At 34.1% G+C, this 24,687-nt stretch overlaps 1 protein-coding gene across 1 annotated transcript in view; it reads right to left on the bottom strand.

The window, feature by feature from the left end:
- The window catches only part of EXOC5 (exocyst complex component 5), a 57,526-nt gene that overhangs the window by 17,174 nt on the left and 15,665 nt on the right, over positions 1-24,687 (bottom strand). Inside the window, exons 2-12 of the mRNA XM_007089031.3 lie at positions 20,076-20,170; positions 19,319-19,466; positions 17,147-17,341; positions 13,563-13,627; positions 11,013-11,041; positions 9,732-9,841; positions 8,258-8,302; positions 8,015-8,155; positions 6,380-6,462; positions 5,145-5,354; positions 3,407-3,554 (exon numbers count right to left, since the gene is read on the bottom strand). Of these exons, the coding sequence (XP_007089093.1) occupies positions 3,407-3,554; positions 5,145-5,354; positions 6,380-6,462; positions 8,015-8,155; positions 8,258-8,302; positions 9,732-9,841; positions 11,013-11,041; positions 13,563-13,627; positions 17,147-17,341; positions 19,319-19,466; positions 20,076-20,170 (1,269 nt within the window). The remainder of the gene's footprint in view (positions 1-3,406; positions 3,555-5,144; positions 5,355-6,379; positions 6,463-8,014; positions 8,156-8,257; positions 8,303-9,731; positions 9,842-11,012; positions 11,042-13,562; positions 13,628-17,146; positions 17,342-19,318; positions 19,467-20,075; positions 20,171-24,687) is intronic.

Genomic DNA, 24,687 nt, shown 5'->3' on the forward strand with positions numbered 1-24,687 from the left:
GTACATATATTCTATATACCATTTATAAAATACTATATTATAATATCCTGTATACCATTTATAAAAAAAATTCTAGAAAATTAATCAACCTCTCGAAGACATCCTATTTGGCTTTCAAAACTCAGTCCTCAAATGTCAACTTCTTTTTGAAAATGAATCTACAGTGACATAAAGCTGTTCAGTCTCATGCAAATGAGAACAGAAGTGGAGGGAGAGGAAAGGGAGATTATAAAAGGACAAAGGAAACTTTTTGGGGTACTGGATCTGTTATCTTGATTGAAGTTATAGCTTCAGAAATGTAGATATAACTTATCAAAGTTATCAAATCATGTGGTTTAAATACATGCAGTTTACTGAATGTCAAAGATATCTGGAAGTTATTTTTTAAAAAAGGAAAAAAAGGACCAATTACACTGCCCTTTTTAATTTTAATATTTTAATTTTGTTTAAATCCAAGTTAACATAGAGTGTAACAATGGTTTCAGGAGTAGAATTTAATGATTCCTTACTTACATGTAACACCCAGTGCTCATCCCAACAAGTGCCCTCCTTAATGCCCATCACCCACTTAGCCCACCCTCCCCCACTCAACACAGCCCCAGCAATCCTCCGTTTGTTCTCTTTAAGAGTTTCTTATGGTCTCTACTTTTATTTTTCCATCCTTTCCCCTAGGTTCATCTGTTGTTTCTTAAATTCCACGTATGAGTGAAATCATATATTTGTCTTTGACTGACTTATTTTGCTTAGCATAATACTCTCCAGTTCCATCCATGCTGTTGCAAATGCCAAGATGTCATTGTTTTGATTGCCTAGTAGTATTCCACTGTATATCCACTCATCTTCTTTATCCACTCATCAGTCGATGGATAGATAAATGGGCTCTTTTCATAATTTGGCTATTGTTGATAGTGCTGCTATAAACACTGGGCATTTTTGTATCCTTTGGATAAATACCCAGTAGTACAACTGCTGGGCTAGAGGGTAGCTCTATTTTTAAGTTTTTGAGGAACCTCCATACCATTCTCCAGAGTGGCTGCACCAGCTTGCATTCCCATCAACAGTGCAAAAGTTACACACTGTCCTTTTTATATCCTTTAAAGCTTCCATCAACTACAAGGTCAAGTCTAAATTTCTAAGCAGAGTACACAAAAAGTTTCTGTCTACATTTTCAACTTCCTTTTTTATTACTCTCCAATGTACATTTTTATTTCAAGCATTTTATGCTGCACAGCCAATCTTTGTGTATGTCTTTTTTTTTTTTTTTTTTTTTACAGGAGGAAAGCCATTTGACATCCACCAAGGATTTATTTTTTTTTTATTTAACATTTTTATTTATTTTTGAGAGACAGAGAAAAAGAGAGAGAGAGAGAGAGAGAGTGCAAGCGGAGGGGGGGCAGAGAGATAGGGAGACACAGAATCCAAAGCAGGCTCCAGGCTCCAGGCTCCAAGCTGGAGCACAGAGCCCAACAAGGGGCTTGAAGCCATCAACTGTGAGATCATGACCTGAGCCAAAGTTGGACGCTTAACTGACTGAGCCACCCAGACAGCCCTATGTATGTCTTTTTATATGTAGTATTCTCTCTGCAAGAATTACCTTCTTGTAGATATCCTATGTAGCTTTCAAAACTCAGGCCTCAAAAGTTCCCTTCTTGTAATCTTTTATAAAAAATACTCTTCTTCAATTCCTTCACCAGGCAGAGCTGGTTGCATCTTCTTTGGTCCCAGCACGATATACCTACTTTGCACTGATTCTTTATATGCTACCTCCTTTCTCCACACTATTCAAAAGTAAGGTATATGTCTTTCATTTATATCCTCAATGTCTAACATGGCAGCTGGTACAAAGTAAACACATAATGTTGCTGGATCAGAATGCACTGAATTGAACTAAATTTCTATCTTGTAAGTTTCCAGACAAAGGTCATGATTTAGAGCTAGTTACTGTGACTCAAACAATATAATGTTGACAGTTTCAAGTTCGATGATCTTTAGAAATATTTTAACCTATTTCCAGCATTCAGAAAACTAGACACAGTAATTTACCAAATATATCCATAACCCCCAGATGTGTCATATCTTAACATTTTTCCAAATGTACTTCAGATCTGGGGGGTGAGGGGGTCCTACATTATAAATATGGATACAGTCCCTTAGGTACTCCTCCTTCATGGCAACCACTATCCTGAATTTATCATGCCTATGCTTGTCCACATCCCTAAACGATATAAGGTATAGTTTTACTTTTTAAAAATTTATATAGAGGTATTATACTGAATATATCTTTTCCCCATCTTGTATTCAACATTGTATTTCTGAGATTTGCTAATGTTGATACACGTAACTCTAGTCATTTAAATTGTTATATAGTTTTCTAGTGTATCAACAATGTCAGTTTATCAATTCTCTTTTTGAGGCACACTTAATTTGCTTCTAATTTTTTACCATTATAAACAATGTGGCACATATACCTATTAGTTTCTCTAAGGAATTCTCAAGTTACTATCCAAAGTAAAGATACAATTTCTATTCCAATGGCAGTGCATGAAAATATCTATTGCTCCCCATCCTTACCAACACTTGATATCATCAGACTTAATTTTTGCAGACTGAATGAGATACTATTTTCCCTATTTTACGTTTCATTTTCCTATTAGTGAGAGTGAAAATCTTATTGGTAACTTGCATTTTCTCTATTTGTTTATGTGTAGCCTTTGTTTCCTATTGATTTATGTGTGTAATTTATACTGATTTACCGTCTGTCAATATAAAATATATAAACCATATACACATCGATACAAATAAAAAATTAAGATGCTCTCAACTCTCATTTCCACTGCTTAAGAGGTACATATCTCAGTTTCTTCATCTGTAAAATGGAATAAAAACCTCACAAGGTTGTTACAATGATTAAATGAGTAATGTATACCTAAAGTGCTCTGAACATGGTATGTGCTATACAATTACGTGCCACTATTATTTGTTTCACATAATCTTCTGCTGGTAATACTAGCTATAGATACTTCTTGCAGGCTGTGACTTATCTGTTTACTTTGTCAAAGTGTGTTTGTTGGTTTTAATAGAGTCAACTTTTCATTCTTTTCCTTTAATACCTGGGTTCTTAAAACATCCTTCTCTCCCTAATGCTCTATATTTTTATAAGATAGTTCGAAACCTCCCTTTCATGTATCGATTTAATATCTTACAAAAAAATTGGTATATTCAACTCGTAAAATTATATTAAAATATACTTCTAAATAACTTTAAAAATAATTCTGTTCTTCAAAACAAAAACTCTATTACAAAAAATAGTTGTACCTAACCAGATAGCAGATTTATATCTTATTACAAGGCAAAAATTAAAATACACAACTATATATAAATAAAATAAATTTACAATTACTCTTACCCTATGACATCTTTCAAAGGCTTGTTTGGTTTCTTGTAAAAGATTAACCACCACTTCTTGAGATAGGAAAGTTTCCCCATGAGTATCGATACTTGGCCCCAGCGGTAAGTTAGTACGTTGTCTAATTCTCTCTTTCAAATCTTGAATACTAATGGATCATGACAACAAATAAAAAGAGAACACTTTATTATACACAGATTTCAATTTCAAATGCTGTTCAATTAGTATACATCAACAAAGAAAAATGGACTAACTGCCAGGAGACCTAAAACTTCTAATTCCAATAAACTCTAGTTCTATAAAGTGAAACAAGCCTTAATGTCTACACAGAAGACTTTCATCTGAAAAATTAGTATATTTGGAGTTAGGACTTTTAAAGTCTTTTTCAGCTCTATAATTCTGACTCAATAGCCAAAAACTCCTTATTTGGTTTCCTTAGCAAGTGGACTATTCCAAATTAGTTAATATAACTAAATGGTCCTTCTTAAACTTTAAAAATTTAATGCTTTTTTAAATACATTTAACCATTTTAACATACTTCTTATTTCTTCATTATTATTAAATAAGATATATTAACCATAATATAGCTTTTCTTAATGACTGAGTAACCAGTCACTTTGAACATTTATTATACGGTGGTATCTTTAGGTTAAACTTCTTTTGCTCCTAGTATACCTAACTCTGGAGTACTGTGAATATTTTTTTTTTAAAGTAATCTCTACACACAATGGAGGGCTCGAACTTACAACCCTAAGATCAAAAGTTGCATGCTCCACCAACTGAGCCACCCAGGAGCCCCAACCTAATTTTTTTTTTAATTCTCATGGTTGTTCTTTAGTTTTTTTCTTCCCTTATTTGCTGCTGCCTTTCAGATGTCACTTTTTATTTATTTTGAGAGAGAGAGACAGAACACACGTGCACACACACGTGCACACGAGCACAAGCAGGAGAGAAGCAGAGAGAGGACAGAGAGAGAATCCCAAGCAGGCTCTACATTCCATGCTGAGTCCGACGCAGGGCTTGATCTCACAACTATGAGATCATGACCTGAACTGAAATCAACAGTTGGACACTTAACCTACTGAGCCACCCAGGTGCCCCCAAGATGTCACTTCTTATTCCTAACTATAACTTCTCCCTGATCATTATGTAGTATATGACAAACTGGGAATCAAGAAAGTGATTTGAGTGTTCTCTGGACTCTAATTACATGGCTCTGCATAAGTCATTCTGCTTCATACTAAAAATGACTGGGTTCCACATAGTTGAGATCTGGATAACTAAGATGCCACCAATTCTTAGAACAAATCATTTTCTTCTAGTATGTGAATAATCCCAGGCTTTAGGTATTAATTAAGTAATTTTATGCCCAAGTCATTAAAAGCTCAGGGTACTTAAAATGTAAACTATTTGCTATTTTTTTTTTCCACACCTGCAACAACAAAAAATGATGTGCTTCCTAGTTAATAACCTGGAATAATTTATTCAGTCTAGGAAAAAAAAAGGCGACTATTTATAGTGCTGGTATTCTGCTTTACATTTTAATTACATCATGTTAGGTCATTTCAATACATGGTTCAAGAGACAGGATTTGATCAGTGGTGTCATAAATAAGCTGGGTTAAATGAGTTCTTCATAGAAAATTTCAGTAACTGTCAATATTTGACAAGTTTGTCCAAATACAATAAAATTCTTAACATCTTTAGTTTTAACTGTAACATTTAACAAAAACACTTACCCTCCTGTGCCAATGGATCTCTTTTGATGGTTTTTTGAATCATAATAGCGCTGTAGGATCATAGCACTTCTGCTTTTCAAATATCCAGTCTCTACCTCAATGTAGTTCTCCAAATAGGAAATGAAAATGGATTTGATAAGCTTAGACAAGAAAGTCTGTTTATCAGTACCTAAGTTAAACTCCATCAACTTGCTGGAAAGATTTGTGGTTCTTTTCATGGAAAAAGGGAGAAAAAGATGAATGTATATTTTAGGTATAGTAATAACACTGAGGAATACACATTTTTACAATGTAATTTTAATAACTTATGTTAAACCACCATTTCTTAAACCTTGGGAAGGTGCTTAGGATACAGAGAGAAGCTGCACAGCGCTATATATAAAGTAGATTGACATCACAAACAACATTGTGGTTTTGCAAACTGACTAAGGATAATCTCCTAGGGATAGGCGACTTAAGAGAAAAAATCTAGGCAACCAACCAGTCTAGAAATGACAACAGTGGCAGAATGACTTCAACTACACTCTAATGGCATTCATAACATAGTACCCAAGTCAGAATACTGAAAGATCTACTCTCTGTTCATTCTCCCTTTTGTCTTTGCCCATGTGGACTTTTCTTTAATTTTCTGTTTTGCATTGTTAAATACAGACTCACAATAAACGTTGTTGGGATGGACTTCCTGATTATAGTTACTTTTGAAGACCCTCCTCCCAAAATGACGTCACTGACAAAGAACAATAGGACTGGAAAAAAACTCCATTAAGAAGCTTCTGATATAATATTTCTAAGTGTAACACTTTCATTTACAAAAGCCTAAGGCAAATTTTCATATCAAACTTAAGGCTGAAACTAATTTGTTAAGAATTTGTGACTTTCTCAATTTCTAAAGATTTAACTGCAGATAAATATAATCATACTACCTCTTAGAAAAAAAATGATAGGGAACTAGCTTACAATTAAAATTCAAAACAAAATTCTTGAGTCTTAAACAACATAAACAAAGTTTCATTAAAGTACATGACTATAAAGAATATCTGATTCCTTAAGTTAATGTGCTAAGAATGCTGCTCTTTCTATAACAGTAATCTACGTAACCAAGTATTTAATACTGAAAGGTAAATTACTAACAAACTTTTACTCAAAAATACCTGAATACTTCACCATTTTCTATTAAAAAAAAAAAAGGAAAGAAAATCTGAGATGTTACTATTTTCTAGTAATTAAAAACATACCTTGTATATAAATCATAGAGATTTTTGAGATACTGCTCTGCATCAGACTTCCTACATTCTTCTAACTGGTCTTTCACAAAACTCTGGAGGGGAAAAAAAAATGGCCAACATTATGTCAAGTAAACATTATATTTTTTCTCTAAATTACTCCACATTCTGGGGCTGTTCTTACTTAAAATACAATGGAAAGGCAATGCATAAGAAGTATACCAATATAAAAAAATTATTAATAGGCTTTTAATTTTTAATGCTTCTCATATTTACATGTTCATCTATAGCAGTCTTGGGAATAAGTATTAAGAATTTCAAAATTTCTTTTGAGACTGGCCTGTCTTGCTTTTTAAAGTACATTTAAAAAACAAAACTCAGAAGCACCCAGGTGGCTCAGTTCGTTAAGCATCAAACTCTTGATTTTGGCTCAGGTCCTGATCCCATAGTTCCTGGGATTGAGCCCCACATCAGGCTCTATGCTAATGGAGTGGCACCTGCTTGGGATTCTCTCTCTGCCCCTCCCCTGCTCATGCTCTCTCTCTCTCTCAAAATAAATAAATATTCAAAAAAACAAGAAACAAAAAAACCCCACAAAACCCAAAAAACAAAACCTGATGCTGTATCGATATAGTCAATTCCTTAAAGCAGCATTTCTCAAACTGTGGCCTGGCTAACACTAGTGTCCCCTATGATTAACAGGCATTACTCTAAAATTGGGAAATGCTGTACTTTACATTCCTCCTAGAGAATCACAATATGTGTTAGTACTTTTAAAGGCTATAAAAAGTTCTGAATTGTGTTTTAAACACAAAAACTTCTTTTATGTTGCTTAATCCAGTAGAAAACATAGTTTAGGAAATGTTGCCTTAATGTATAGTGCTATGGGAGTCCAGGTTGTACATTAAATTACTGTTTTCGGGAGGAGCCAAGATGGCGGAACAGCATGGAACTTTTTTGTGTGTCTCACGTCCATGAAATACAGCCAAAACAACACTAAACCATCCTACACACCTAGAAATTACTATGTTTTTTCTTTTCATATTAGTACCATATTATGAAAATTCTACAGACTGTGCTTACAATTCTTACTCAATTTCATAAATACATTCATTGGTCAAAGTGAGGACCCAATAAAAATAAAAATCTGAGGCTACCAGGGCACCTGTGTGGTTCAGTCAGTCGAGCGTCTGACTTGGGCTCAGGTCATGATCTCATGGTTCATGAGTTCAAGCCCCACATCGGGCTCTCTGCTGTCAGTGCAAAACCTGCTTTGGATCCTCTGTCCCCCTCTCTTTCTGCCCTTCCCCTACTAGCATGCTCTCTCTCTCTCAAAAAAAAAAAAACCACAACAACAATCTGAGGCTACCCCTCTACAACCTTTTATGACTTGTACTGCTGCTACACAAATTTTAAACATGTGCTCTGATGATGCTTGGTGGTTAGCACCTTTTTTCTTGGTGAACAATATTTTTTTAAAAAAGCATGACATTGTTATTCTTTTCCCATTCACTGAATAAGGAGATTACTATTCCAAAGGGCATTACATGAGTAAACCAAAAATTAAAAAATAAATAAATAACTTTCAAAACAGAGAAAAAAATCACTTATTGCCTTAAGAATTACTTAGTCATAGTTTAAAATTACCTGTAGTTTGATTTCAAATACATTTTGAATAAGTTTAGCCAGTACTGTTTCTGGATTACTAAAGATATCTCCAACTTGTTTGTTTACCCGTTGACAGAGTATTGCTGCATCTTCAAATATATCATTTCTCAAGTAAGCACCCTAAACAGAGGCATTTTACATAGTTAATGTATGATTTTAAAATGGTTTTTAAAACACAAATTAGCATAAAATAAAATCCAGAAAAGTGTACTATTAGGTTACCTCCTGGCACTGTTTTATATAAACATCAACACAATGGGAATAACCCTACAAAGAAGAAAGAAATACATTATCATAGTTCTGTTTTAATAACAATAATCACAACAGTAATAATCTCAATAAAAATTATTATATGTAATAAAGCTATGTCTATGCCCTAATAAATCACCAATAATAACAGTTGTTGGATTTAAATGAAATTCTCCCAGTTGCTTTTTATGAAATTGATCACCTGGTTCATATCCTTGCAAGATTTTAGAATGAAAGAAGAAAACTGGTATGAGTTTTTTGTAGTCATTTTGCCCTATGATCACCTAGCCAATCTCCCTCAACTCCAAAACATGTATATGCATGCATGCACCCACACACACACAGATTCAGTCTTGAGAAAAGGTTTTTAATATATATAAATAAATACATTATGTATTTCATGTTAATATATAGATATATTTCCTTATTTCCACTCTTGGATTCAAAGCATTTGTGTTCCCTTGCAAGACTCTGAACAGAGCTGCATTTAACTGGCATTCTGGAAATTTACTTTTAAAATTAAATCTATTTTAGCAGAATGTATTTAAACAAAATAATGTGTCATATTAAGCTCTCTATAATGATTTTTGTCCATTAACAAATCATACATAAAAACAAGTAAAGTAAGCAATGCCAAAGTACACTATTGTGTCAAGAGCCATTCTTAATACTTAATATGTTACTTGTAAGTGAAAAGTCCAACAAAAAACTCCTATTTCCTACTCAGATACAAATATAAACAGATCGGGGGTACCTGGGTGGCTCAGGTGGTTGAGAGTCCGACTCTTGATTTCGGCTTGGGTCACGATCCCAGGCTCATGGAATCAAGCCCCATATCAGGCTCTGTGCTGAGCCTGTTTAAGATTCATTTTCTCTCTCTCTCTCCCTCTCCCACTCCCTCTCCCTCTGCCCCCCTACCCCATTTGCATTCTCTCTCTGAAAAAAAAAAAAGGAAACAAATTGCAAAGCACTATTTCTTTAATTTCTTTATAGGGATTCTCTCCCTAATTCAAAATCCAAGAAGATAGTATTTCTTTGTATTACCACCTAAGATCTTCTGGATTTAAGTCTTTTACTAATTATATTCCATCTAATCTCTGGCTCCTACATTCCACCAGATATTTAAAGCTAAATCTTTTTACTTTTGACCTATTTCATAACATGTTTGACTGAAAAAATAAAAAGACAAGAAGACAGTATGATTTTCTATGTCAACCAATATAAAAAGTCATTGATAAAATTTTATTGAATATAATATTAAATACCTAAAATTTAACATAATTTATGGAAGAGATATGAAATATACATTTAAATTGTTCAAAACAATAAAAATAATCACTGTGAGAGTCATACAACTAACAGGATAATCGGTGACTATAATATATAGAATTTATATAATCTCCACAATCTTGAAGATTAATCTTCATTTCTAATAATTACTATTTACCTTAAAATGAAGCAAAACTGCTGCTACTTCTCGCATTCTGGAGATTTCACCTCTTCTTTGAGCACTGGTAAACTCCTGAATCAGTTGGCATTCTAAATCATGGTATTTACCTAAAAGTAAAAAGGAAGTAATTCAGCTACAACGGGACAATGTATGCAAGTTATTTACAAGCACATGAATTATTTACAAATATAATGACTATGGATCTAGCCTTCTTTTGAAAGACTTATAAAAACAATATGTGATTATATGCAGTGAGTCTAGCCCCTAAAATACACTATGATATAATATAAATCTATATTTTTAAAGACAAAGAAATCTTCCCAACCAGGAAAACAGCTGAACTCCCTTGGTCTGACTACCACTTACCACTGTTACTTAAAAAAGCAGCTGACTGAGATAAACCTCTGGATGTCATTTCTGATAGTATGAGATAGGAAAAATCTTAAACATAAAGCTGTAGAAATGGTGAAGAGGACTACAGTACTCTTTACTAGAATTCAGATGTCTTTACCATGAACTATCGTGGATTTAACACCAAATATCACCTTAAGATAATACATGGTGTCTGATTCACTACATTATTGAGGCTACTAATGTTCTGTGTGAAAACCTGAATGCTGTGTTAATCTTACAGTAATCAGAAACGTTGCCAAGAAGTCCAACTATCTATGTCATTCTTATTGTAACACTTTTGGGAAAATAGGTGGCTCTCTGAACCTTCTATGCAATGGTCTCCCAAACATGACTCAAATTACCATGGGAGCCTGCAAATATAATGGCTTTTCCAGAGACCCAGAATGATCTGCTTAAAATATAATCCAAAGACTGGAAAGGATAAAACTAATCATGTAAGCAGTTATAAAGATACTGAAATGCTCACACAAGCTTTTAAGTTAAAAGCTCTTAGCTTTTAAGACAAAGAACCTACTTTACAGATACATGGATACAAAACAACCTCCAAGATACACTGTTAAATTAAAAACACAAGGTATAAAGCTATTTGTATAGGATGCTACCAATTATTTAAAAAATAACCAGGGACAGGACTAAATTCTACACATGTATATGTGATTTATGTCCTATGCTTGTATATCCATAGGATATTCTAGAAGAATACCTAAGAAACCGGTAATGACTGCTTCAATGAAGAGGAGTCAAACTCAGGGATAAGGTGAGAAGATAACATTGTTCCCACTATCTCTCCTTTTACTATTTTTCTTTTATAGAAGTATTTTTATCACCTATTCACAACTATTAAATAAATCAAACTCCACTTACTCGCAATTTTGGATTTTACTTCTGAAAATCTGGAAGATAAAAACCAATGATGAGGTTCATACTAGAGAAAAATGTACCACAGTAATCTAAGATGTTAATAAAAGGGGAAACGGGGTCTGGGAGTATAAGGGAAACCTTTGTATTAAAGGTCATCATCAAGGAAAGAAGGAAGGGAGGGGAAAAGGGAAGAAGAGAGGAAAGAAGGAAGGAAGGGGGGGGGGAGGGAGGAAGGAAAGAAGGAAAGCAAACAAACCAGCTAGTCAGCCACCCAGGAGGGAAAGAGTACTGATAGTAAGCATGCCAGGTAACAAAACTGAATTTGGGCCATTCAGATGGGGCGGCTAGTTCTCATTTATGAAATTCACTCTGAATAACCAATAACTTGTTAAAGAGGGAGATGTTCTATATGAGGCATTAACAACCCCACCAGCCCCAACACTGAGCTATTGTCTCTGCTTATATCCACTAACAAGTTTTTAAAAGATTTTTTTTTTAATTTATTTTTGAGAGAGAGAGTGTGCACAAGTGAGCGAGGAGCAGAGAGAGAGGGGGAGAGAAATTCCCATACAGGCTCCACACTGTCAATGTGGAGCTCAGAGCAGGGGCTCAAGCTCACCCAATGCAGAACTTGAACTCATGAAACCTAAGATCATGACCAAGCTGAAGTCGGATGTTTAACCAACTGAGCCACCCAGGTGGCCCTATTCGCTAACATTTTAAATTCCTATTTGTTTATTTGCCCCTTCTGTTGGGATTTTTTTCATAAAAAAAATTCCATTACTGTTATTTAAAAGAAAAATAACAAGAACAGTATATGAAACATAAAATAGAAGTCATAAAAAGAACCCAGCAATGTGTGTTACAGACAAACCATCCAATCTTTGCAAATTCAAAAACTAAAACATTACATACTACCATACACTAGAATTTTTTTTTTAATTTTTTTTTTTTAACGTTTATTTTTGAGGCAGAGAGAGACAGAGCATGAACGGGGGAGGGTCAGAGAGAGGGAGACGCAGAATCCAAAACAGGCTCCAGGCTCTGAGCTGTCAGCACAGAGCCTGACGCGGGGCTCGAACTCACGGACCGCGAGATCATGACCCGAGCCGAAGTCGGCCGCTCAACCGACTGAGCCACCCAGGTGCCCCTACACTAGAATTTTTTTAAATCTTAAATATCAAGGGAGAATGTACATTATGAAAAAGTAATGTTGAGAGATTCTATGTAATCAGTTTGGAGAGAGAGGAGGATGGTTGGCAAAAGAGATGGCAAAGACAGATAAAGAAGGTGACAAAAATGTAGAGTTGTACAGGGGCGCTTGTGTGGCTCAGTCGGTTGAGCATCCGACTTTGGCTCAGGTCATGATCTCACAGCTTGTGAGTTCGAGCCCCACGTCGGGCTCTGTGCTGACAGCTTGGAGCCTGGAGCCTGCTCCAGATTCTTTGTCTCCCTTTCTCTCTGCCCCTGACCCACTCTCACTCGCAATCTGCCTCTCTCTCAAAAATAAATAAACATTAAAAAAATTTTTTTTAAAAAGTAGAGTTATACAAAACTGATGTATCAAAGTCATGGTGGAATAGAATGCATGTAAGGCCATACTGATCTCTGTGAAAGAATTAAAACTAATTAGGACATATATTCAACTCCAAGGCTTGGCAGAGACTAAAACAGAATTGTAAGAGAAATATGTAACTGAAAAATAGGAGAAGATGAGTATATGCAGAATAGAATGGAGAGATTATCCAACAATTATCAGGCAACCTATTGTGATCTACACATTTTACCCATTTAAGGAAATGGTCCAATTTTGAAGTCCCTAAGGAGGAGTCTGTGGCTAGGCTAAAGAGTCTAAAATTCCATGAAGTTGCTTATAACAATCTGTGTGGATCTGAATTTTCTGAAGAAACTTTTTTAGCTTTCATCAACTTTTAAGGTGTCTAAAACTCCATAAAGTTTAAGGACTCTCATCTAGATATAAGAAAAAGCAGCTGAATGGCCCCATGTTTAAACTTTCCCCATTCCCTCCATTCCAGCTTATCAGAGTCCAAAAAAAAAAGAAAATTTAAAACATCACTTTAGGAAATTTCAAAATTCTTCAGCAATTTTTTTTTTCAGAAGAAAGACAAAGAGGGGCACCTGGGTGACTCCATCAGTTAAGTGTCCGACTCTTGATCATGGCTCAGGTCAAGATCTCACGGTTCATGGGTTCATGAGATCAAGTCTCGTGTCTGGGGGTCTGCTGGCAGTGTGGAGACTGCTTGGGATTCTCTCTCTCCCTCTCTCTCTACCCCTGACCCGTTTACGCATGCGCTCTCTCTCAAAATAAAATAAACTTAAAAAAAAAAAGACAAAAGGTTGAAAGTATTTCAAAGTATACCACTAAATTTAGATATTAAGAAACTATATTTTTTCAATCAACTCTTATATACTATGCTTGTACAAAGGAGGTATTCAATAAACTCTTGTTGAATAAGCAAAAACATACAGGGAAAAATAAAACTTTATAAATTATAGCATACATGCAAATTAGCTCTTGAGAAATGAACTTACCTGTCAAAAGGTAACTCTTGGGCAATTAGGTGCAACTTCTGAATGATGTCTGCTGCCTCCTTGATCTATTCAAAAATAAATGAAAGCAATAATTAAAAAAACAAACCCTATACATACCAAATATATCTTTATATTTGAAAATAATAATAATCCCCTATGTATGCCAATAGACCCTCACTCCAACAATTATCTTTTAAAATCCATACAAATAAAACCTTGTGAGCAACGGAAATACATTATCATCAATAAATGAATCAATAAAACATAAAAATCTGTCTTTCTGGTATTGAAATTTTGTGATTTTATAATGCCATAATCCCTTCCCAGTGAAACTTGCAGTTCAAGTTTACTCTGAAAAAATTAAAATCATTGCTTGCTGAAAGCCTAAGTGTCTCTTCTGGTTTATGAACCCAAAAAAGACAAACAAGATTTATGAAAATAATTCAGATCATATTGCTGCATATATCCCACTTTAAGCTGAACTGAATGAATATAACGAAATAAAACAGCTAAAATACCTATCATTTAATAAACACATAAATTTATAAAACTTGTTCTAAAAGCAAATATAGAGTTGAATATGAAGCCTCCTGAATGAAATATGGTACAGAGGTGTACTTCTTTAAGTGGTGGAACTAAAGGATTCAGGCCAAGGGTCTAAAGTCCTTGAAATGCAAATATTGGACCATGCTTACTTACACTAATGTGTGGGGGGAGTTATACAATATTCACTTTTTCTTTAAGTTTCAGTTAAGTACTGAGTTTTGGCACACCTTCAGTAACTGATTTATGATCACTCACTTTCTTTTACACTAAAAAATAAAGAGACTCTTACAAACATGAAGCAAGAGCTAAAAACATTAACACAGATCTTTCTAACCAAGCACTCATGTGAAGTCTGGCAAGCAAAGTGGACAACAGCAGGGCCCAACAAACTGTTGCCAAACAATAGTGAACATAGCATTCTGGTTTGAGTTATCTCTTCTCTTCTTGTCTGTATGTCACTGTGATTTTCAGTTATAAACACTCACTCCATCCTGCTGCACATGGGAACAGGTACCACTCCAATATCACTTTGCACCATGCCATTTAGTTGGACTAGCAATGTCCAACCTTTTCTCCTCACCAATATCCCCTTCAGAAAAGACCTGCCTGGTCTATAGCCAGTTCTGTTTCCACCAGGAATCTGTCCTATTATTTTAAGAGATGGAAGTCCCCATTATGTGCTGTTTGCAAACTTTCCTTAATGTAGTAGGAATATAGCAATAAATAACACTTGACTTTATTGAATTTCCACAAGTAATTATTTTATAAAAATCATTTAAAGCACAATAGTTGTCAAGGGCATCAATCAGTTACAAGTATAGCACAAAAGTACAGAAGTTGTCAAATCCACAATCTAATAATTTGTCTACATGTAGAGTAAGGTGAGAGGCCACCCATGCAGCAGTGTTAAAGATAATCAAATCATCAGGCATTATCTACATGAAGAACAATAAGCTGTGATTCTAGGGAGTAAAACAACTAACAAACTTTGTAAGAATAGAGGTAAGAGGGAATATATATGACATGGACAGAAAATAGGTTTTTTAAAGCAAAGTTAAAAGAAATAAAAATGACTATGGAGCAGGAAGAAGATGTGTTATCCTATTCTAATTCCTCCTGCAATCACACATCTCTCTAGGTGTGGGTGATTTGCCTTTTCTTTCCATTGGGAAGGGAGAGCTGGCAAGAGTATAGAAACTGAGATAGCTAGAAGTTTATCTTGTAATTGGCAATCTAATACCAAACGTAAGTTCTTAAATGTAGTTAACTGTGATAATACTAAGCCAAAAATAATGATTCATAACTAGCAAATAGTAACCCCAAACTTATGGAAGACATGAGAGAAAAACAAGATGATTGGGAAAAAAGGAACAAAACATAAGAAAAAAGGAACACAAGATGAAAGAAAACGGAAAATAGAAGAGAGTGAAGCAAAGAAGAAGAATTCACTTAAAAATTACTAGTCTAAAAAAACAAGAACAAAAAACTGTTAGTTTATACTTGCACCCTAAAAACTACAGATAAATGAGTGAACAAGTGAATGAAATAGTAATATGAAGACTTTTTCTTTCAATTAGAACTTAACAGATAATACAAAGAACTACACAATGACCTGAGGATAATTATAATGTTTAAATAAGCGTATAAAGAACTTAATTTCATGATGTAAAACATTACAAGCAATACAAATCGGATTAAAAGTATGTATGATCAGTCAATTTTAAAATATTTTTTTTCTCTAGACTCTAAATGGCTACTTTGAGCTGCCTTCAAATAAAAGGCCAACTCACATTGGGTAGAATATCTGCATTTGGTTTATAACAGCATAAACAGATTACACAATCCAACAGGTATAATACCAGGTAATCCACGTTATAAAATTTAAATTACATACAATTTTTCATATATAAAAACATATTTTATAATATGCATAAATATGTACTTTTATATTATAACCATATATTTTTATATTTAAGAAACAAAATAAAAGCATTCCATAAACTATCCTGAAAAACAGTTCATTGCTCAAGCTTTAGGGTGTGTGTCTGTGTGAGTATACTTTTATACTTAAAAATCATATAAATGTAACAAAAGCTAGATATTGCCACTGTCTTACAAGTGTTTAAGTTCGACAACATTCTTAATGTTAATCTTGTCAATTCTACCTTTATACAATAAATAGAATTCCTTACACTCATTATTTAAAATACTGTCTTTTCCTTAGAGGAATTATGTATAATATGTAACTGCTTTTTCTGTAAGCTTATACAGTTCCTACTTACAAAAAACAGTGTTGCCGAATTCAAAGTAAACTTCAACAATACTTAGTTTTTAACATTCCACTATCATAAATATCCCATGGAGTAAACTTGGAATAATGCAGGAAGACTGTATATTCAATGTATTAGTGGACAATGTTACCTTGTGCATATACTATCTATAAGAATGTCTATTTCTTCATGCATTTTGAATTTTTCCCCCTCGGGGGGCGGGGGGAGAAAGTCAGCTAAACAACCTTCTTTCAAGATTGCAGAACAGTCAATACCGTGTACCCTCAGACCAGTATTAAGTGACTAGTGCCATGAAAAGGATTAACATAAACAATTCAGATTTTTCCAATCTCTTTGGTCCAAACTAGAGCTCTTTATTCAAGCAACAGAAACCAGAAACTCTGAATTCCTTGTGCAGAAAGATATTTCAGCTTATCAATGATTTAGGTCACACCACCCCCTAAACCCAACAGAATATAACTATTAAATTCTGTTAATATTAAAAGTCAATTATGGGAAAGAACTATTAACATAGTTAACTCAGCATTTCCAAACCACACATAATTCTATAAACAAAAATGCCAAGACAATCCCGTAGTTAAAAATCTGAATATACACACTTCATCAGGAATCTGCAGGCAAGTGTACTAATACACATTTCAGGACAATAAAAAGTTTCAATAAATCAGCTACTCAGTGATTTGAAAGTAATAATTAGGCATTGCTATTAATGATGCAGCTTGCTTTTATCATTCTGATAGTGCTCACCTTTTCAGAATTTGTAAAAACATCAGATTTCAATTCTCCATCTAGAAACTCATTGAAGTATTTCATCAATTTCTGAGCCTCCACTGCCCGTTGTCTAGGTGTGTTTACCCCTTCCAACTGGTCTCCAAGGTGACAGACCTTGGTTGCTACATAGCTGATGTGCTCATCTAGTTCTTGGAAATGTTGGAAGGCAACCTAGGAAAAATGTACACAAGCATAAAATATAATCAGAGAATCCAGTTTATAAATTAATTCATATCAAACCCAGAGCACCAATCTCATCCCTACTCTCTAACTTAGGTAACTGAAGATAATATAGGAGTTATATATGAGGTAAACTACAAAAACAAACTTATGCCCATTAGCAGCATAATATGATCTGAAAACTTTCTAACAAACTTGCACACTTTTATACCTTTAACTATTAAAACATTTTATCAAGAACATTTGTTTAGAAACAAAACAGTATCCTGTTTAACAACATTCCCAGTACCATTTAGTCCTGAAAACAATGAACTAAGTATCAAAGGGACCCATGATCTGGACAATTTGCTTGCCATCACGTGGAGTCAAAATACGTCAGATGGGAAAAACACTAATTAAAAATAGAATATTGGGAGACCTGGGTGGCTCATTTGGTTAAGCGTCCAACTCTTGATTTTGGCTCAGGTCATGATCTCATGGTTTGTGAGATTGAGGCCCATGTCTGGTTCTGCGCTGACAGACAGAGCCTGCTTGGGATTCTCTCTCTTCCTCTCTCTTTGCCCCTCTCCTGCTCGTGCTTTCTCTCTCTCTCTCTCTCAAAAATAGAGTAGTTAACATATATTTTAAATATTTGAAGAGCAATGCCAACATTAGAAATAAGGTAAGATGGTTCTTGCCCAGTTTTGAAAACAGAAAAGACTATAACAATTATTTAAATGAAGCAAAGGTACAATACTTCCTAACATATTTTTCCTCTTTTCTGACTACAGAGATTGTTCTGTGGTGTATGAAAATTATACACAATGAATGCCTTAGAACTGCCGATAACAAAATTGGTGATAATTCAGTATGACACTTCGTTCTTACTTTAAGTTAAGATGGGGGTCGGGGGGGGAGAGGCAAACATTCACTAAGGACTTCCTCTGGGCCAGACACTGTTCTAAGCATATTATATGTATTAACTTATTTAATCCTTGTAACCACCTATTTTTATAGATGAAAAAAACTAAAGCACAGGGAAGTTAAGTTGCTAGTAAGTAGCAGAGCAGACTTATCTCCAGAGCTTGTTAGGTTAACTAATAATACCATTATTATTACCAAGAGAAAACTGCATTGGAAGTATTTGGAATCTATCACTTGGACTATGTAAAAACACATCCTCTATCTTACGTAAACTACTGACTTTATTAAATGTTTTCTCACAGCCATATATGCTTGAGCGAAGGAATCTAACTAAATAAAATCTGAGCAGAAATCAGTTTGCTAATCCCTAACACTAAAGAACAAACAGCCCCTGGGAGGCAGCAATGCTACACAATGCTCCATGAACTACACTTATACAGGGCAATCAAGTTCCAGATCAGGCCCAGGCCATAAAAGGGGTTCACAGATTCCAGATTCAGTGTAGGACCCAAGAAGGGCTAAGAAATTTGGCCTACTTACCCCAGGGCCAGGCTGTGATTTGATTTTACTTCAAAATGGATTGAGGAAGAGTACTGCATTCACTTTCCCCACGTTATACTACAATTCTCATGGGGACACATATTCCATGACTTCTGTAAAACTTCCCAGATCAGGGAAAAATGTGATCCAGGCAATACTGTTCTGTTATTGCTTTGTTTTATGTTTAAATGAGAATGCAAATGACACTTAAATATCCAAGCTAATCATGAGCCCCCAAAAATGCAGGTCAGCTAAAGTGACATTCTTCAAAGAATGCACTGTGACTGTACTGGATGCCACTCCAACCTCAGAAGGGAATACTGTGATCCCAAACCATGGATCAACAGCAAGTCTGTGCTAAGAGTGCCTCACAACAATTCATTGACATTTTCCCCCAGGGATGCAAACGGTGGAGAGAAACCTCAATGGTTACTATTATTTGACTAGAGTTCTTTAAGAACTTAATAGTGGAAGGGAATAAAAATATAATCTGTATAAACTATTCATTGCTTAATTAGTGTTTACCTGATTGCTTTTCTGGAGCTCTTGTACCTTCTTGGCAAATTCCTTGGCTTCTTTCTGACACTGTTGCTCTAGTTTCTCTACTTTCCTTTGAATCCTTTCATCCATTATCTGGAGTTCTTGAATATGATTTACAAATTCTTCTAATAACCTAGTAGAGGAAAATCAGAGTATGTATCAATCCATCTATGATTAATCATTAGGAACTGACCAGTTCATCTGTAACAGAATATTAATAAGCATTTCTTAAGGTAGGAATGATGTTAATTTTCTCTATAGCATCTTAGGAATTATCTTTAACATGAATGAAAACCTCACTCAGAATCTCTGCCAGAATAGAAACCAATTTTATAGAAAACAGTCAAAACGTAAAGATGCTATATAAAAATAATACTGTGCATTCCAGGGAACAATGACTTTCTGTTCCTCTGATTTATAACTATACTTAAAACAACATATTCAACATGTTTTTATTTTACAGGTAGAACCAACCTTTTCTGATTTATTATTAATTGAAGAAAATATTAAATTCTTATAACACAATAAAATTCCTCCCCTCATACCAGTTAAAATCCTTCTCTAAAAGAAATATAAAAGAAAATAAATCAATCCCTGACTTCTAATGCTTGTGTCTTTATCGTCCAACTGTTAACTAAAACCCCTTTACATAAACGTTGAAAGGAATTTCAATAGTCACCTCTATTCCAAACACAAACTTGAACTAGGTTGGATCTATGGGGAAAAAACATTTTTACTTCACCTTTTGGGATCAAAAGCTTCAGGTCCCCCTCTAGAGCCTCCTCCTGGGGTTCTCCACACAAGTCTTTCAATATACTCATCTGCCACAAAAGGCTCCTAGTATACAAAATAAGTGTTCTTTTAAAAAGTTTCATAGAAGATAACTTAATGCTACTTGCAAAAATTAAACAGGTTCTACTATGTGAGAACTTAAAATAGAATTAAATTATCATTTAAATACGTCTACATTATTAAAATGTACAAGGCTTTTTCAATTGAAAAAAATCAAATTAATAAAAATTAGGATATTAAAATATCAGAACAGTATCATGACTAGTTAGAACATCCCAGTGGGAAAATGAGCAAAGGACACAATTTATAGAAGAAATACAAGAAACATGAAATATATGTGGCTTCACTAGTAATCAAATGAGGTCAAATTATCACTTTTGTTTTTAACCTCACACTCTGGCAAAGTGGGTGGGTTTTTTTGTTTTGTTTTGTTTTGGTTTTGTTTTTGGTAATTATAATATGCAATATCGGAGAGGGTAAACTGAAATTCACACTCTCATCTAATCTAACATGTACAATATTTTTAAAGGATAATAAATAATGATTTAGTAACATAAACAGTATTACAAATACTCATACCCTTTAACCTAGTAATTCTACTTTTAAAATTCTAAGGGAAAAGCAGATATGAACACAAAATTTTTTACAGAACATCCACTAAGTATTATGTACAATACTGAAAAATTGTTCATATAAGTACTTAATGAAATCATTATTGAAAATTTATGACAAACTTCCAGGATGAAAACCATGTTCCTATTAAAATCATGCTGAAAAATCATGCAATGAGAAAAAAATGTTCATCTATAATACTGAAAAAAGTAGGATACAAAATTTTCTAAATTTTCTGAGAAAAAAAGCATTTATTATGAAAAAAGGAATATTAGAGCAGATGACCCAATCAAGAAAATAAACACTCAAATGTTTACCATTAGCAGCTGACAATGAATTTTTTAGACTAATACACGCTAGTGTACATATTTTTCATACCATCTTCTTTCATGTAAATGGGTATCCTGTATTGCTTCCCACTTAGCATGTAACTTAGACTGCTACCATTTGCTGGTGATTCCAGTCTGAATTCTTATTATCTGCAAAATTTCCTCTTTGTTAATCATATCTTAAAAACATATTTTCATTGATAAACATTCATTAAACAATAAAATTTCCAGTGCCAAGCACGCTGTTAGGCTTTGGAATAAAAAGATGTATTAAAAAACTGCAACCTCAGGAAACTCACAACCCAATAGAGAAGAAATTATAAAGAATGCAAAAGTATGTGATAAGTAAAATTAAGAACCTGTGCCCAAACTTTAATATTAACACTGCTGAATAAGTCGCTACCTCAACAGGTAGTTGGGACAACAAAAAAGGGGTTATTTATTAATTCAGCAAATTTTGCTGAGCAACTGCTATGTGCTGGGCACAGTGGTGGGTATTGAGAATACAAATTGTAATTCAATAGACAGGGTTCCTGAAAGGCCTCAAAGAAATGATCTTCTAGGTAAGGATGCCAACATTAAACAATTACAGAAATAACTAGTTACAACTGTGATAAATGTAAGGGAAAAAAAAAGTCCTGGATCCAAGACTATACAACAGAAACAGAGATGACAGGAAGACACTAAGGGATAGAAGACTGGTAAGACACAGGAATTACAACTGGCAAACTTTCTGAGAGCTTAACACTTAAGCTGAGACCAAAAGAAAGAAGAAAAATCATCCAGACACAAATGGAACAAATATCTTTCCAGATCATTAGGGAAAAAGAAGATAGAACTTAACCTAGGTGTGGAACTGAGAAGATGGATAGATCACAAAGAGCTTATCTGGATGGAACAAGAGAGGTGACTATTAACGCCAACAGGTAACAAGTTTGCTCTTTTTATCATTATCATCACACTGGTACTCGAGAGACTGGTTCACTGACGTGAGTCTGATGTGAGAGGAGGAATGGGAGGATGAATTTCAGTCAGACTATGGATAACCATCATCATAAAAACAGGAACATGTACCAAAAACAGGAATACATACCAACAAGAATAACAGCTCACGTAAACAGTTTACACGCATTACCTCATTTACTACTCTCTTCATAAGACCTAGAAGGGAGGTCCTATTTCATCCTCACTTTATGATGAGGAAACTGAGAGTAAGAGAGGTTAATTACTTACTCAAGACAACACAAGCTGGGCTGAGATTTAAATCATTCTATTCTATTACTAGGTAAAACTGAACGGCAAATATGGGAAACTACAAGTAGCTCCTTGTACCTAAAGTTAGGTGGTAAGGATAACAGGTGAAGCTAAAAAGGAGAAAACTGTCACATGAAGGCCCACACACATCACTGATCATGTCTTTTGAAATTTCTACTTAAATTTATAAACATTCTAATTGTATGACCCATCAATAATGTAAACTAATAATTTTCTCAGACAACTGATAAACTGTCACATGCCTATCTATACATAAGCTCTAATATCAACTTTCAAACTGGATCATATCTTATAAGAAAACCATACAGCTTTTACGACCGTTAATATAGCTGACTGCCCCCCCCAAAAAAAGTAAACACTAAACAGTAAGAACACAAAATAATATAAATGGGCATTAAAAATTTTTAAAGACTTTTTATATTGTACCTACAAGAGGCTCTTTTATAGTGGTCAAATAACTAAAAAATAGCAGTTACATTAATCCAGTTTCTCTCATAAGATTTCCATTATAGGAAAGCTATCTGATACGAGGAAGGCATAGAAAATAAAGAATATTGTTAACTACTTAAAAAATAAATCAGTTTATCCATGTGCTGACATGTTTGAGAATTAAACCCTAATGATGAATTAGATATCCTGCAAAGGAAAAATTTTGACCCTCGGAAATAACAATTAACTCATTTAGCAAACATATCATCATTTAGATAATCATACCTCTCTTTAGTCAATTTCATTTGTGTTGAAACAAAAGTTGACATATGTCTAATACTTTTTAATTTATATACATAAATTGGGAAACATTGACTCAATATCAAGGAATTTATGTTTAGAGCGAATACTTAGATCTTTAGAAACTCAGCTACTTACAAACTTCAGGAAATCTGACAAGCATATGAATTACTCCTAAATAATGACAAAATGCTGACAGCAGCTAATTTTTAAGTGTTTATTAGGTGCCTAACACTTTACATACTTAGTATCATTTAATACAACTCTATAAGGTAGGTTTTATTAATATTCATTCATTTTAGACCTGTGAAATTGTGTGATACAAAAAGGTTATTTAATCCAAGGTCATATAGATTTATCTGATTTCAAAGGTCCAAGTTTTCAGTTTTGGTAAAATCCAGAGTGTTTTCTTCAAAAAAAGCTAAATTAATTATGAAGTAGTCAGCTCTTCCAAAACTCCACAATACTTCCATTAAATAGCTTTACCTAGTAATGTTCTTTTTCCCTGTCAGTTTTTGCACATGCATACCTATGTAAATACTTAATAATCATAGTTCTCATTTGTTAATTTTATTTATTAGTTATTCAGTAGTTGCAATTTTTTTTTCAATATATGAAGTTTATTGTCAAATTGGTTTCCATACAACACCCAGTGCTCATCCAAAAAGGTGTCCTCCTTAATACCCATCACCCACCCTCCCCTCCCCCCCCACCCCCCATCAACCCTCAGTTTGTTCTCAGTTTTTAAGAGTCTCTTATGCTTTGGCTCTCTTCCATTCTAACCTCTTTTTTTTTTTTTCCTTCCCCTCCCCCATGGGTTTCTGTTAAGTTTCTCAGGATCCACATAAGAGTGAAAACATATGGTATCGGTCTTTCTCTGTATGGCTTATTTCACTTAGCATCACACTCTCCAGTTCCATCCATGTTGCTACAAAGGGCCATAGTTCATTCTTTCTCACTGCCACATAGTACTCCATTGTGTATATAAACCACAATTTCTTTATCCATTCATCAGTTGATGGACATTTAGGCTCTTTCCATAATTTGACTATTGTTGAGAGTGCTGCTATAAACATTGGGGTACAAGTGCCCCTATAGTAGTTGCAATTTCTAATTAAATATGTTACACTGTTCATTAATTTCAATACACAAGTTTTATCAAATGATATATGCCCCAAAACTCAAACATCAACAAATATTACTGACATGGAGAAAAATAAGAATTTTTCACATGAAATATTTCAATTTTCTCAAAATACAATATTCCTTCATTCAACAAATATTCATTGAGAGTCTACTAGATGTTACTGACTATTCTATAAACCAAGGAAATAGCAGTAAACAAGGCAGGAGAAAATCTCTGCCCTAATGGATATCATGAAAGGGAATGACAGACAAACGAGCAGATACATGATAAATAAGAACTATGAAGAAAATTAAAAAGGATGCGGAGTGATGGATTAAAGTGGTTATTTTGGTAAATGTGATCAGACAAGGTCTAAGAAAATAAATTTTGAACAAAGACCTGAATACATCTAAAGGAATAAGCCATCAAGGAAAGGAATGCTCCAAGTACAGAGAACAAACAGTATGTAAGCAATGACAAGAGACCAGTTT

Source organism: Panthera tigris, chromosome B3, assembly GCF_018350195.1.
Source record: "Panthera tigris isolate Pti1 chromosome B3, P.tigris_Pti1_mat1.1, whole genome shotgun sequence".
Taxonomy (NCBI): domain Eukaryota; kingdom Metazoa; phylum Chordata; class Mammalia; order Carnivora; family Felidae; genus Panthera; species Panthera tigris.